The 14,138-nt window shown below is 58.9% G+C and overlaps 3 protein-coding genes across 3 annotated transcripts; 2 read left to right on the forward strand and 1 right to left on the reverse strand.

Annotated features, from left to right (window-relative positions):
- Positions 1-59: 59 nt before the first annotated feature.
- On the forward strand, positions 60-5,583 carry HMCES (5-hydroxymethylcytosine binding, ES cell specific). The gene is made up of 6 exons (XM_039379390.1): positions 60-318; positions 2,141-2,284; positions 2,618-2,740; positions 3,200-3,360; positions 3,833-4,025; positions 4,430-5,583. Exons 1-6 carry the CDS (start codon positions 136-138, stop codon positions 4,634-4,636), a joined length of 1,011 nt encoding a protein of 336 aa, XP_039235324.1. The 5' UTR covers positions 60-135; the 3' UTR covers positions 4,637-5,583.
- A 1,501-nt stretch (positions 5,584-7,084) lies between these two features.
- LOC113992267 (histone H2A type 2-B) lies at positions 7,085-9,473 on the forward strand. Its single transcript, XM_027729392.2, has 2 exons — positions 7,085-7,116; positions 7,188-9,473. Exon 2 carries the CDS (start codon positions 7,255-7,257, stop codon positions 7,633-7,635), a length of 381 nt encoding a protein of 126 aa, XP_027585193.1. The 5' UTR covers positions 7,085-7,116; positions 7,188-7,254; the 3' UTR covers positions 7,636-9,473.
- A 3,363-nt stretch (positions 9,474-12,836) lies between these two features.
- On the reverse strand, positions 12,837-14,138 carry LOC113992410 (histone H1.10). Its single transcript, XM_027729648.2, has one exon. The coding sequence runs from the start codon at positions 13,955-13,957 to the stop codon at positions 13,298-13,300; it is 660 nt and encodes a 219-aa protein (XP_027585449.1). The 5' UTR covers positions 13,958-14,138; the 3' UTR covers positions 12,837-13,297.

Raw genomic sequence — 14,138 nt, forward strand, 5'->3', positions numbered from 1 at the left:
GTTGTGGCTCTTCCTGGCTGTGTCGGGGGCGGGACCGGCGTTTCCGCGGCGCGGACCGGCCCTGCCCCCGGCGCGGCCCCTCCCCGCGGGCGGCCCGGAGCGGAGCGCGGTGCCCGGGCCCGCAGAGCCGGCGGGATGTGCGGGCGCACCGCCTGCTCCCTGGCCGCCGACAACCTCCGCCGGGCCTGCGCCTACCGCGACCGCCGGGGCCGCCGCCGCCAGCCCGACTGGGTGCGGGGGGAGCGGTACCAGCCCTCCTACAACAAGGGCCCGCAGTCCAGCGGCCCCGTGCTGCTCTCCCGCCGCCACCTCCACCAGGTACCTCCTCCCGGCTCGGCGGGGGCCATCTGGGGCGAGGGGCGGGTGATGGGCATCCTGCGGCTCAAAGCGGAGCGGTGGGAAAGGGACCGTGCTGGGTCCCGGGGAGAGGGTGTAGGAACCGGCCAGAGCGGCCGCGGCTTGTTTGGTTTCGCTTTGCTCTCTGTACGTGGCAGGTATTGCATTTTCTAATTGAAAAAATGTCTCATTATTTACGTGTTCCGAAGGAGGGGGGGAATCGGTACCGTGCTTCCAGCATGTTGTTTATGTTTTCTGCAGAAATGTGTATATGAGTGCTTAACCATAGTAGAGGTTTGTGGGGTTTTTTTCCAAATGCCTATAATTTCTCTGCTGATTTTAATCGGCTTTCCTGAGGCTTTTTTTTGTTTGTTTGCATTTCATAACACTGCTGCATGTGCCCAGGTCACATTGATGGTAGGGGAGAGTAGAAAAAAAAAAAAAGAAAAAAAATCTCAGCTTCAGAGCTGTACAGTAGCTGCACACCTGTGGTGACCGTTATCCTGGCTAATTTAAGCCTCACCCGACCTCCCCCAGACAACCTGGGCAGCCTGTACGACTCTTTGAGCAGCTCATTTGGTTCCACATAAGAGGGTGCCCGGCCAACTGCTGCTCTTTGGCGTTCAGTGGGGTGAAACAGGGTGTGCTAAATCGAAACACTCTGCTCTGAACCCCCTCTGCTCTCCCTCCCCAGCTGGCGGGGCAGCAGAAGGGGCTGCTGCACTTTGCAGCTGTTACCAGCACAGGGTAACACCTCGGTGGGACACCTCGGTGGGACCGCTCTGAAGTGCCATCAGGCATCCTTCATACCCTCCTTTCCTGCCTTGGGGGTCCCATATCCCCCAGAGAGCAGGCAATAAGCTGATGCAGCAGAGGAGTACGAGTCTGGGAACATGATACAGGACACAGGCAGACACCTGCTTGGTTGTCCATCGCTGTTCAAGTTGTTGGGATGCTGGTGCGGTGTAGGGTGTTCCTTTTTGCCGCTCCTGTTCTGAAGGAGGCTCTGAAAGACCTCACAAAACTGGGCACATACACGTCCCTGCATGCACACACCTGTGGCAGGTGTATATGTGTGTGTATGTGCTGCAGTCCCATGGGAGCACATGAGTGCTCCCTGGGGCCCCACTCGCCCCAGCAGGCGCTGCCTGGACTGGCACGTGTGGGCAGAAAGCGAGAGTGAGCTGTGGGAGAACCGAAAACCACAAGCCGTTTCCATTGTCCTAAGGCAGGTAATATGCAAAACATGAGTGGAAGTGCACCAGGTCGGCAGAAATCACGTTATTAAAATGAAGGTGAGGCTTTTACCCTGTTTGGGATGTCCACTGTCACCAGGGGTGTTTTGAGGATTGTGACACCAGCCTGACATGGCTGTTTACTCAAGAGCTGGGGAGTTCATGTCTCCAGCCACTTCCACTGAAAACAACCTGTGTTAATTCTTCCAGAGAGTTGTCACGTGAGCTTCAGTGAGACAGTTATTTATTCCTGCAAAATATTCTTATGCTTTCTGCTGAGTATTAATTCTTACAGGAAAGTTGTTAAAGGTATGCAGAGGGTTATAATCAGTGGCTGTTTCTGCACGGCTTGTGAGGGGCATCCCTGCAGGAGAACTGAGGCAGAGTTAGTGCTGGAGGGGCGGTGAGCCCCAGCTCAGCTCTCAGCAGAGATACTGGCTGATTCCCCCTTGCAGGGGGAGAAGCTGCTTCAACAGGACCTCCCACAGCCCCTCTCTCAAGCTGTGGGGATGCTCATGGTCCCTGTGACGTGGCTCTGACCTGAGGTCTTTCTCTGTCTCGTTCAAAAGGATGCCGACTCCTCGGAGCGGGTCCTCATGGACATGCGCTGGGGTCTGGTGCCCTCCTGGTTCAAAAATGACGATCCCTCCAAACTGCAGTTCAACACCTCCAACTGTCGCAGTGACACCATGCTGAAAAAGACCTCCTACAAGGTGAGCTGCTGCTTTGTGCCCCGCTTGAAGAGATCTTGTAGTCGGCAGAACCAGGGCTGAAGCACCTCCCTTGGGAGTACTGGTCTCCACTTGCTTGCTGCACAGGGGAGCGAGTCCCTGTACTGTGGAACTGGTGGATTTCATTAAAATAGAGCTGAAAGGGTAGTTGCTGGTAAAGCTCATTTAGCACTAGTGGCATTTGTGCACCCCACGGGGCAGTTTAGGAAAGCCCTGAGAGGGAGCAAGTGGGCTGAGTGGTCCCAGGAGCCCTGTCCTCCCTCACAGGCTGCCTGAGGCTGCTGCTCACCGCTCGCTTGTGCTTTCTCTCCCCAGGGTGCTCTCCTCAAGGGCAAGCGCTGCGTGGTCCTGGCCGATGGCTTCTATGAGTGGCAGCAGCAGCAGAGTGGGGGGAAGCAGCCGTATTTCATTTACTTCCCTCAGACCAAGGACGCCGTGGTATGGAGTCCCTCGCTGTGTCTTAACACTTGTGCCCCTGCTCCTGCCAACTCCCTGGCAAAAAGCCCCTTTCCCTCCAGCTGTGCACATCTCTAGGAGCCTCTTTCCCAATAGGGCTGTGTTTAGCAGTGGGCTCGGCACTCTGGCATCCCTCTGGAGCTGGCGGTCCCCGGGCTGTGAAAGGTGATGCGGCGTCCCCGCCGTCACGCTCACTGCTCCCCACGTGCTGGGTATTTGCATGGGTGGGCAATGTGGCTCACAGGGGACTGGGCTGGGAGTTTCACTACCTCTTTCCTTCGGCTGAGCTGGTGGCTGGGATGTTCAGAAGGGGAGGGGAGTGATGGCTTCCCTGCGGGAAAAAGGCTCCTGGAAAGCCCTCAGATTAGTTTTTGGAAAATCTGTGCTGCTTTGGTTGCCCATGGGCCAGCACTGACCGGGGTGATGGGGCCTCTCCTGCAGGATGAGGGAACGGAAGGAGATGAGGAGTGGAAAGGATGGAGGTTGCTCACCATGGCTGGAATTTTTGACTGCTGGGAGCCACCGTCGGGAGGGGAAATGCTGTACACTTACACCATCATCACTGTGGATGCCTCCAAGGACGTGAGCTTCATCCATCACAGGTAAGTGAGAGCAGGCAAAGGGGCTGCAGGGCAGAGGGGGGCGGAGGAGGAGAGCTGCACCTTTGGACACCAGCCTGGCAGCATGCAGGCAGAGAGCCCTGCCTCCTCTTCCTGCCCTCAGAGAAAAACACTACAACATTACCGGCTTGTTTCGGGTCACCAGCTCATGCCCTTTCCATAAATCACCATCTTTGTGCCCTGTGGGAGGCAGTTGGAGTTGGATCACTCTCTGGAGTTGGATCACTTTCTGCCTGACCACAGCCTGGCAGTCAACCTCTCTGCCTCTTCCAGCAGAGCAGCTACCTTGGTGAAGCGAATGTGTGCTCTGCCTTGCAGAAGAGCATCCTGCTGCTTCAGTTTTCCCCATTCCCCCCCCAGACTGCCAGCTCCTTGCTAGCTACAAGTCTGGCTTTTGCCACCACACACTGCTGTGTCGGTGCTGAGTTTTAGCTCCAACTGTCTTATGCCCTAGGATGCCAGCCATCCTGGATGGGGATGAAGCCATCAGGAAATGGCTGGACTTTGCTGAAGTGCCAACCCAAGAAGCTGTTAAACTCATCCAGCCCACAGAGAACATTGTTTTCCACCCAGTGTCCACCTTTGTCAACAGCATCCGCAACAACACGCCCGAGTGTGTTGCACCCATCGAGCTGGGAGCCAAGAAGGTGGGTGCTGGTGGGGGCTTGGCAAGGGGGATCTCGGTCATGGTGGTGTCCCTGGGCTGGGACAGAGCTGCCAGGCTGCAGGATGGGTGGCAGCAGGCAGCAACTGCAGGGCATGCCCGTGCTTGATGCTGGAGTGCAGAGCCCTGGACAGATTCCCTTCCCTCCGCTTCCAGAAATAAACTGTCACCTCGTGCCAGGATTTCTCTGCCAAATGAGGCAAATTCCATGCGAAACGGGTCTTGGAACAAGCCTGTTCCCCAGCAGCCTGGGGAGCCTCCCGCAGATGTGCCTGGTTGCAGGCAGGGCCATTGCTCAGCTTCCACATCCTGCTCTGGACCAGCTCTCGCAGTGCCCTGCTCTTACCACGCTTCTGACCTCTCCCACACTGCCTTTTGTCTCTCCAGGAGGTCAAAGCCACCCCAAGCAACAAAGTGTTGCTGGGCTGGTTAAAAAACTCCCAGGAGGGCTCTCCCCAGAAGAAAGAAAACGATCTGCCCAAGTGGAAGAGTCAGTTCATCCACAGCCCTTCGCCCAAGAAAACCAGTGCAGATATCCTGCAGCAGTGGCTGGGGAAGCAGGGAGAGCCAGCTGCGAAGAAGCACAAGGCTTAGGCACCAGCTGGGATGGTTGGCCATCCTTTTACCTCCTGATTTTCCTAAGTGGAGTGAGTCATGTTTTTTTGGAAGGCTTTGCAGACTGGTGTTGAGATTGCCTCTCAGGTGTTGATCCGCTGCTCTAGGTTGTTGTCTCTGTTCTTTGTGTTTTGTTAAAAGTTGGTGTTTTTCTTTAAAGATTTTGTCTTTGTCTTGTGCTGACGGGAGTGAATATAACCTGCTGGCTTCCCTCCCTGCCAGTCACTCGTGCCAAACACAGATAAAGCCCTGAGAAGCATCTCAGTCTGCCAGGGAGGAATAGCTTCTGCCTCCTGTCAGCGTTCATAGTTCAGGTCTCCTTCTGTTTGCTTTTCTCTTCCCTTTTTTTGGTATTAAACCGATACCTCTTTTCCACTTAATTCCACACTGATTCTGTACAAATTCCTTTCCAATACTCTCTCCCTCAAAAGATGGCTGTAGTACAGAGAAACAAGATGTAAATATTATAAGGAAACTCCAGGCTGGGAAGATCTGCCAGAGCCATCCCGCTCTGCACCAGCATTGCCACATACATCCATGGCTCCTAAACAGGGAGATGTTTAGGCAGTGCCTGGGAGGAACTACACTTAGCTTGGCTTTCCCTACGGGCAGTGGGGTGGGACAGTGTGTCTCAGTCACGTTGTTTGTACAGTCATTTTGTTAATGGGATTTGAAGACTTAGAGAGGATTTCCTTGATCTGTGGAGGGATGCACTCTGCCTTGTTCATAAAGGTCATTCATTAAAGCCCAGATAACCAAAGTGCCATTACAGAGCAGCATAGGGCAGCATGTTTTTGAGGTCAGGGATTTTGTAAACACAGCCAGATGTTACAGACCAAAAGCCTTACACGGTGAAATCCTTGCTGGAAATCAGTACTTCCTTTGTATTGGAAACAATAAAATGGGCTTCACTGGCTGACTGTGCAGTGCCCTTGTCTGTGTGCCTGGCTGTGTCCCCCCTTGCCCAGTGCTCCTCTTTCACAGGCAGAGCTTGTACCTCCTCTCCATGTGCTGAGGGGAAGACCATCTACCCACTGCTGAGCTCTGATGGTACTGGCAGGACCACGTTGCTGGAGCATTTCCATTTGCCAGTGGAAAATACTCCTTGGGAATTTATTTTGAATTATCTGTTCCTAGGGAGCTGCAGGGGTGGCTGTAGGTGAGGCTTGTCCCTGGGGAGGGATAGCAGAGCCAGGGCAGGAGCCCTGGATGGATACCTGGGGAGACCTGAGCGCTCTTGGAGCGAAATCTGCCTCTGAATCCCTCGCGTGCTATGGAGGCAGCTGATCCCAGGTTTCCTGGCTTATGGGAAGCAGGGATGGGATTAGGACTTCTAGCCAGAAAGCCTCTTGCTAGCTGGCTCTTCATTGCTCCCACCATGACTTGAGGCAAGAGAATCACTGTATTAGCAGTTCCTGGCAGAATAAATAGGTTTTCAGGCTGTGGGCTGTCACCGTGGTACCTGTTGTTGCAGGAGGTTTCTCTCCCTGCCCAGCCATCACTTTTCCAAGATGAGCGGCTCAGCTGACCTAGCCTGGTCGGTGCTAACTGCAGATCAGGCTTTTCCAAAGGTCACTAGCTCATCTCAAATTCATTTCAGGTCTCTAGTTGCTGTAGAGGGAGTGAAGATGCTGAGCACGAGTTGGGGATGCTCAACTTTCCCTGTTCTGGGGAACATAATCCTTCCCTTGGGGAGTCAGGGGCGATGCAAAGACGCAGGGTACAGATTATCTCCCTCCAGGCTGTGAGCTCCAGCAGCAGCATCACAAAAAAACCCCTATGCTGAGTGTTTAATGAGGAGTTGTTATTGCTGAACTACATCATCTTTAAACTGGAGCCTGGCTGCTTGCCGAACGCTGTTTGTAGCAACCTGGCGAGGAGTCAATCCACCCGGCGTGACCTGTCCCCAAAAACTGTTTGGGGAGCAACTTGCCCCTTTGATGCGTGATGACACAAGAGAAGGTAGTGCTTGCTGCGGGCAGCTCTTCCCAGAGGGGGGTTCTTTCCCCCGGAACATCACCCCCCGCCCGCAGGCTTTGGCATCCTCCCGGGAGAGGCATCCCGCTGGCCGGGGAGGGGGCCACAAGTTCGGGCAAGGCAAGCGGGGCACCGGTGAGGAGCAGCGCTGCCGGGACACCCACGGGGGCTCCGGCCAAACCCCCTCTCCTCGGCTGCGGCGCAGCCACGAAAGCGCTCCGCGGGTTGGGGAGCGGGCCCGCCCGGAGCCGGGGCAGAGCCGCGGCGCTGCCCGCGCTGGTCGCCGGCACGGCCGGGGCGCCGCGAGCCCTATGCAAATCAGGGATCGGCGCGGAGACCAATCGGCGGCGCGGCGGCAGCGGCGGCAGCCAATGGGGCGCGGCGCCCGGCGGGCGGGAGGTGATATCCGCGGCGCGGCGGCGGCAGCGCGGGCAGTGCGGCGGCGGGCGGCGCGCAGGGCGGAGCGGCGGCGGCTCCTGCGGGTAAGGGCGGCGCGGCGCGGGCGGGGACGGCGCGGCCCCGGCGCGGTGTAACGGCGTTTGTCTCCCCGCAGGCGCCGGGACTCTCTGTGCGCGGCGCTGCTTTGAGAGGCGGCGGCGAGGGGCCGCTGCCTGCCGGCCATGTCGGGCCGGGGGAAGTCCGGCGGGAAGGCGCGGGCCAAGGCCAAGTCGCGCTCGTCGCGGGCCGGGCTGCAGTTCCCCGTGGGGAGGGTGCACCGGCTGCTGAGGAAGGGTAACTACGCGGAGCGGGTGGGCGCCGGGGCGCCGGTGTACCTAGCGGCGGTGCTGGAGTACCTGTCGGCCGAGATCCTGGAGCTGGCGGGCAACGCGGCCCGCGACAACAAGAAGACGCGAATCATCCCGCGGCACCTGCAGCTCGCCATCCGCAACGACGAGGAGCTCAACAAGCTGCTGGGCGGCGTGACCATCGCCCAGGGCGGTGTCCTGCCCAACATCCAGGCCGTGCTGCTGCCCAAGAAGACGCAGAGCTCCAAGAAGTGAGCGCTGCCCCCCGTCCCCCTGCCCCCAGCTCCCTTCTCACCACTGCCTCACCTCTCCTCCCGATGGGGCTGGGGTTCCCCGTCCTGCCCCTCAGCCCGGGCTGGGTGGTGAGCCCTGGCAGCACCCTACCAGCCCTCCACTAGCCCCCCCGGCCTGGGCTGCGGCAGGGTGCTGGGGGAGCATGGGTGAGGTTAGGCCCTACTTGTGCCCCCACCCTGCCCCTCTTCCCTCTGGAAGAAGTGGTTTTGGAGGAGGCAGCTGGATCACAGCTGTTGGTAGCGGTGATATCTGGAGCTGTATGGTTGGGTCATGGTGCAGAGCTGCTGGGAGCTGCTGAGGATTGTTTTGGCTGGTGTGGGGATGGACACGGGTATCCCCGGCTGCCTCTCCCCTCTGCCAGCCCTGGGACTGTGCAGGGCCCCCCCAGCTGGCCCTGCTCGCTCTGGTGTGAGGATGGGACTCGCTGCTGCCGTGCCCCCCCCCTCCATCCTCAGCAATGCCGTTCCGGCCGCACTGCAGCTGCGAGAGCGGGGGGCTGGAAAATGTGAAGAGGAGGAAAAGTTTCTCCGTTGGCAAGAAGTGGCTGTTAGTCTTAGTTTTGTTCTTGGTAAAGCTAGTGCATCGCCTACTGTAAAGAAGCTTTGGTCCTATTTATTTTGAGGTCTCTTTTATTCTGGGGTACTCCCCTGCAAAGTCACCTCCCCGCAGCTCCCTGGCTCGGTGGGTGCTGGGGGGCTCGGTGGTCCCACATGCCGTGGGTCCTGCTGGCAGGGTGGGGTGGAGGCTGCGGTGACAAATCCCCTCGGAGAGCGTCGCAAGGTCAGGCGCCCGCCGGGAGCGGGAGCTGCCATCTTCTGCTGTGGCTCCCCTCCTCTCCCAGCTGCAGAAGCCCTTCGCCTCGCTGAGAGCTCCCCTGTACCCTGGTTGCACTTCTGGAAAATGATATCCTGTGTCTCCCTTTTTGTTGTTGTTTGTTTGTTTGTTCAGCACTATTTCTGGTTCTGAGAAATAAAGTGACGATGATATGTGTTAACTGTAAACCCTCTATGGATTAATATTTCTTTTCAAAACCTGTATCAAAGCCCACTCCTAGCTAGCACTGTATTTATTTAATGGCTGTGTGGATAGTGTGCGAGCATGGGGGCAGGCTAGCTGTCCCGTGACCCCTGGAATAGCTGATGCAGAGGCAGCTTTCCTGGCTGCCCAGCGCAGCCGCTTCTGTGAGCCCGTGTGCATGCGGCAGTGTCGAGGCAACCCGACCATAGACCTTCATCACGTGTTTTTTAAGTAAAAAAAGAGCATCTCCTATTTATGTGCTGTTAAGTAGCATGTGTTCGACCTATGGAATCAGCTGTTAATCTCGTGGATGAAGTAACTTACCCCGGCTCTCAGTGTAATGTTTAGATCTAGAGTAGATGAACCTGGACGCTTGTCAACTGGCTTTAGGAAGGGGGTTTTCACTCTGGAATGTGGAAGCGGTGTGTTCACTGCTGGTGTGCTAATGGGGGTGTGGAGGTGTCCCACGGTTACTGACCTCGGATGGGTGAGGGGCACAGCCCTGCTGTGGCAGCACAGCCCCCCTGGGATCTCTCTGCCTCCTGTAAAGGGACTGTTACAATCAGCAAGGTGGGGATGAGCAGTTTGCTTTCTGCTGCCCAGTGTGGTGGTTGATGTGTCTGTATCCGAGTGTCTTGTTCTCTCCCTCTTGTTTTCTCCAGGACCAGTGTTCTGTAAACCCGAGAGTGTTTTGTATTTCTTAGAAAAATGCAGAACTTGTGATACTGAAAAGAACGGTGCAAACCCAATATCTGATTAAACTGGTTCCCTGTTGAATGCTGTCAAATGTGCTGTGTCTTGTCACCTCACAAAACCCATGGAATCTGGCAGGCTCTGGTGGCAGCTTGTTGTCTGGGCTCAGTTTTCTCCAACAGGAAGGATTAGTAAAACACCAGACAGGACCACTGTTAGGCTGTGTAGGCCCTTCTCTCAGACAGTCTTTTCTTATCCCGGGAGCAGATAATACTGTTGTCTGGCTCTTCTCCCTGCTATGGGAATGCGACATTGCCTGGTTGCTCTGTCACCAGTGACAGGAAGCCTCGGCTGCTCCTGGCTGGATACAGCAGAGAAAGAGTGAGGCTGGACCAGGACCCTCCCCCAGTGCTGGAGGCACTTTCTCCTCCCAGTGGGCTCCTCCAGGACCCTCAGGGTGACCTTGCAGGCAGGTAGGTAGAGATGAGAAAAGCTGATCCTGAAGGGAAGGGAGGAACCTGGAGATAGACTATTTCTTGGTCTCATACCCTCTCCTTTGTTGGACATTCCCAGTTTGCTGTCCTGGTGGCTACTCTGCAGACCAGCATTGCTCTGCTTGGGTTTTGGGGAGGAAGGGTTGTGGGAAGCTTGGACAGTTCCCAGTGGGGTCATGGTTGGGTGCTGGTTGGTCTGTGCTGGGCTGTAGGAGGTGTGGGGCTGGACTGGGGGTGCTGGGACAGTCTCTGTGGGGCAGTGTCCTGCCTGCTGCCCTGCCAACCACACTGCCAGCACTCGAGGCAGGAACAAGGACAGGGAAACTGCTCCTGAGGAGCTCTGCAGCCACCCTGGCCATTGTGTGGCTCTGCCCAGGACTGTGGGTGATGTGGGCACTATGGCTGGGTGCTGGTGTATACGTAGTGCCCTCAACACTGAGCTCCAGCCGGGGTCTGAGCTTCCTCTGCAGACATATGACGGACCAGCTGGGAAAGCTGGGCTGTTGGAAGCCAGACTGAAGGAAATCCTGTCTGTCGCACCAAGCGTTGCTGAAGTGCTTGGCCTTTATCACCTCATGAACCTCCCAGCTGAATGTTGTTGTGACCAGGAGAGTTGGAAGTCTTGATCTTTATTAGAAAACTGGAGTGGATGTGGTCACCTTTAATCCTGCAGCTCCAGAGACTGGTCTTGTAGCTTTCTGGAGCTGGTGTTGCTGGTGCTGGCTCTCTCTTCTAAAGCTTAATAGCACTAGAGCAGCCGAGCTCATAAAATGTGAAGGACTTGGCTCGGTAGAGGCTTCTCAAAGGTCAAGCAAGCCTGGAAGAGTGTTGATCTGTGCTTAAGGAGAGGGCAGGGGGGCTGCAGGATTCTTCCCCTGCCTCCTTGGGTACATGAAAGTGAGAGGAGCACAGATCTGGAGCTGCAGCTGCCTGCTTGGGAGGCTGCTGTGCATCGTGCCACGTGCAGCAGGATCTCTGCCAGCTGAGTCCCTCAGCTCTGGGACTGGTTTTATTTGTCTGGGTGGTGAGATGAGTCACTGGCCCTTGGATGTCCTCAGGGCTTGGGTTTCTCTCCAGAGCCTGGCCCTTCTGGTTGGCAGCACCCCTGGCAGCTCACTCGGGGATGATCCAACATCGTGGCTCCTGGCATCCCAACCTGTGAGGTAAGACAGCTCCAGTTGGGCTGGCACAGTGTGTCACCGTGGTGCTGTCCCTGTGCTGGGCAGCCGGAGGCTCACTGCCTTCCCACTGCCCTTACCTGCCCACAGGAATGCCCTGCTGGTTTACCTGGAGGGGTGGTTATTACAGCCACTGTTTGCCTCGCAGGTGAGTGCCAAGGGGAGCTGTGCCCTGAGACGTGGTTGGTTTGACCAACCACAGGGGGTGACCCCCCTGCCCCAGGTGTCACTGTCAGCCCTCGGGGAGGGTGTTCCCTCTCAAACCTGCAGTGTCAGCTCTTCTCTAAGACACAGCTGCAGGTCGGTGCTGGAATGCAGCAGCTCTCTCCTGGGACAGCAAGAGCTCTCTCCTGGGACCCGAGGTTGCTGGCAGGCGCCCAGGCTTGGTGTGAGATTCGCATGGGCAGTGGGATGGTGGCTGGCCTGTCCTAAATACAGACCTGGAGGGAGGCTGTAGCTTCCTGGAGCAGAGCAGAGCATTGCTGGTCTCTTCCAGCAGCTTTTTCTTGCTGGATCTAGTGGATTGACTTTGCTTCAGGGAATAAAACTTTCTTCCCTTCTCCCTGCTGGTTCTGGGCCCTGGAGGAAGGGGCTGCTCCTTTCCCAGGAATGCTAAAAGGCCCTGCCATGGCCTCGTGTTGTGGCCGTTCCTAGGCACCACTGGCTGCTGTCCTTCTGTCCCCTCTGGCTGCTGTCCTTCTGTCCCCTCGTCACGGGGATGGCTGTGCATGGGGCTGATCCATGCTGTGTTCCCCAGGCATTGGGAGCATGTTGATGCTCCGGGCACAGCACCTCGCCGGGGCTGGAGCAGCTGTGGGGTGATGCTCCTGCTTGAGACTGGTGAGGGCAGTGGGGCAAGGCCCTGGTGTGGGGTTGGTATTGATGGTTTGGGTGCGGGATGGGTTTAACCACAGCCGGCCTGGGTTGCACTCACAGCCCGTCCTGCGGCAGGGATCTGACATGGGGGCTGCTCTCCCGTCCCCTCCCTCTCCTGCAGCCCCGAGGGTCCCCGGAGCGCAGAGGGCGATGAGCCGGGGCGAGGGCTGAGCCCTCCCGCAGCCGGCAGAACGAGATGGCCCAGATCCCTGCCGGGATTTACGCAACCTCGCCGGTGCTATAAATAGGCACGGCCGCGGGGGGCTCCGGCGCTCCCTCCGCGGGGACCCAGCCGGGGGGGAACGCTCCAGGCCGGGAAGGCAGGTGGGGGTGAGCCCTGGGAGCTGCTCCCCCTCCAAGCAGGGTGGTGCGGGGGGGTCGATCCAGGTTGGGGTGGGGGTCTGTGCTGTGGGTGCCCCCCTGGGAGCTCAGCTATGCAGGGACCGCGCTCCTCCCCCGACTCCATGGCAGGGGACCTTCCCTCTGCTCCTGCCCTTCCCCCGGAGGGAATCGTGGCCTCTGGCACATCAACAGCCGGGCGGACCCCCGGCCAGCGGGGACCAGCCTCCCCCCCTCCCCGCCCGCTCCCCCGCGCCTGCAGGGAGCACACACGCGTCAGCGCGGCGGTGTTTTGTAACAATTTATTTGAAACGACGATAAATGAAAAGAAAAAACCAAACCAAAAAAAAAAAGACCCCGCTAACCCGGACCCCCCCTCCCACCCCACACCCATACAAAAACATTGAAGGCCATCGCAGGTGCGGCCGGCGGCCGACAGGGGGCGCCCGCTCCCACGCGCCGCGCCGTTGCCATGGCAGCGGGGGGCGCCGCGGGCCGGCAGGGGGCGCCGTGTCCCTTCGGGGCGGCCGCGAGCAGGCACGGGGCGCGCGCGCGCACGGCGGGGAAAGGGGCGGGGCCGGGCGGGACGCGCGCGCGGCGGGAGGGGCGGGGCGGGGCGCGCGCGGGCGGCGGGAGCGGGACCGGCCCACGTGGCGCGGGGGGGCCCCGCCGCAAAATGGCTGCTATGGAAACCGGGCGGGAAAAATCCCTGGGAACAACCGGGCGGACAAGGGGGGGGGCTGGGAACCGTCTACAGGCGGGGAAGGGCACGGCCGAAAACAAAAGGGCGCGATCGGGGAGAAGCCGCGGGGCGGGATGGGGGGGTGGGGTAGAAAAAAAATAAGGCGGCGGAGAAGAAAGGGGGGCTGGGGCGGCCGCAGCCCCGCTCACCGCGCACGGCGGCGGCTGCGGAGCCGAGTCAGCAACACAAAGACAAAGCGGGTCCCCTGGGGTCTGTCCTCAGAGCAGTCTGTGCCGCGGGGCTCACAGTCCGGGGGGCGGCGGGGGGCTCCCAGCGCCCCGATCTCATGCCTTCCGGCTCTTGAGCGCCTTGGGCTTTGCCGACTTCTTCACCTTCTTGCCCCCGGGAGACGCGGCTCCCTTCTTGGTGGCTTTCTTGGCTTTGCCCTTGTCCTTCTTCGCCGCCGCGCCGCCGGCTCCCTTCTTGTGCGATTTCTTCTCGGGCTTCTTGCTCTTGGCCGCGGGTTTCTCCGCCCGCCGGGACGTGGAGGCCGTTGCCTTCTTGTGGGACTTGTGGGCGCTGCTGCCCGTGCCCCCCTCGCCGCCGCCTTCCAGCTTCTTCCTGTTGAGCTTGAACGAGCCATTGGCGCCGGTGCCCTTGACCTGGAGCAGCGTGTCGTTCTGTACCAGCGCCTTAATGGAGTACTTCAGGTAGGTCCTGCCGTTCTGCTGGTCGAACCAGGCCACCTTCTTGGCCTCGTTGTAGATCTTGGCCAGCGAGGAGCCATTGCGCTCGCCCAGTTTGCGGATCGTCTCCACCACCAGCTGACTGTATTTGCCCGGCTGGTTCTTCTTCTTGTTGTTCTTCCTTTTCTTCGACGGCGACAACGAGGAGCCGCCGCCGCCTCCTTTCGCCTTCTTAGCGGCCGCTTTCTTCTCCGGGGAGAGCGGTGCCTCCTCCGCCTCAGTCAGGGGCAGATCGGCTTCTTCCAGCTCTACAGACATGATGCGGGGTGTGGGGGGCCGCGGGCCGGAGCGGGGGCGGGCGGGGGCAGCAGCGGGCCCGGCGGGCACACTGTATCTGCTCCGCTCGGTCCGCGCTCTGCCGGGGCGGGCGCCGCCGCCGCCCTTTATATGGGCGCGGGGCGGACCACGTTGAGAACAACAACAGCCTGGTCCGCCGCCA

The sequence above is a fragment of the Pipra filicauda genome, unplaced genomic scaffold, assembly GCF_003945595.2.
Source record: "Pipra filicauda isolate LSUMZ 115617 unplaced genomic scaffold, ASM394559v2 scaffold165_size2600900_pilon, whole genome shotgun sequence".
NCBI classification, from domain to species: domain Eukaryota; kingdom Metazoa; phylum Chordata; class Aves; order Passeriformes; family Pipridae; genus Pipra; species Pipra filicauda.

Bases quoted from the DNA above. Each gene is read 5' to 3' on its own strand.
- HMCES (XM_039379390.1), top strand. From the start codon at position 136: ATGTGCGGGCGCACCGCCTGCTCCCTGGCCGCCGACAACCTCCGCCGG. The intron at 2,741-3,199 runs GTATGGAGTCCC...CCTCTCCTGCAG, and splicing joins CTCAGACCAAGGACGCCGTG to GATGAGGGAACGGAAGGAGA. The intron at 4,026-4,429 runs GTGGGTGCTGGT...TTGTCTCTCCAG, and splicing joins TCGAGCTGGGAGCCAAGAAG to GAGGTCAAAGCCACCCCAAG.
- LOC113992267 (XM_027729392.2), top strand. From the start codon at position 7,255: ATGTCGGGCCGGGGGAAGTCCGGCGGGAAGGCGCGGGCCAAGGCCAAG.
- LOC113992410 (XM_027729648.2), bottom strand. From the start codon at position 13,957: ATGTCTGTAGAGCTGGAAGAAGCCGATCTGCCCCTGACTGAGGCGGAG.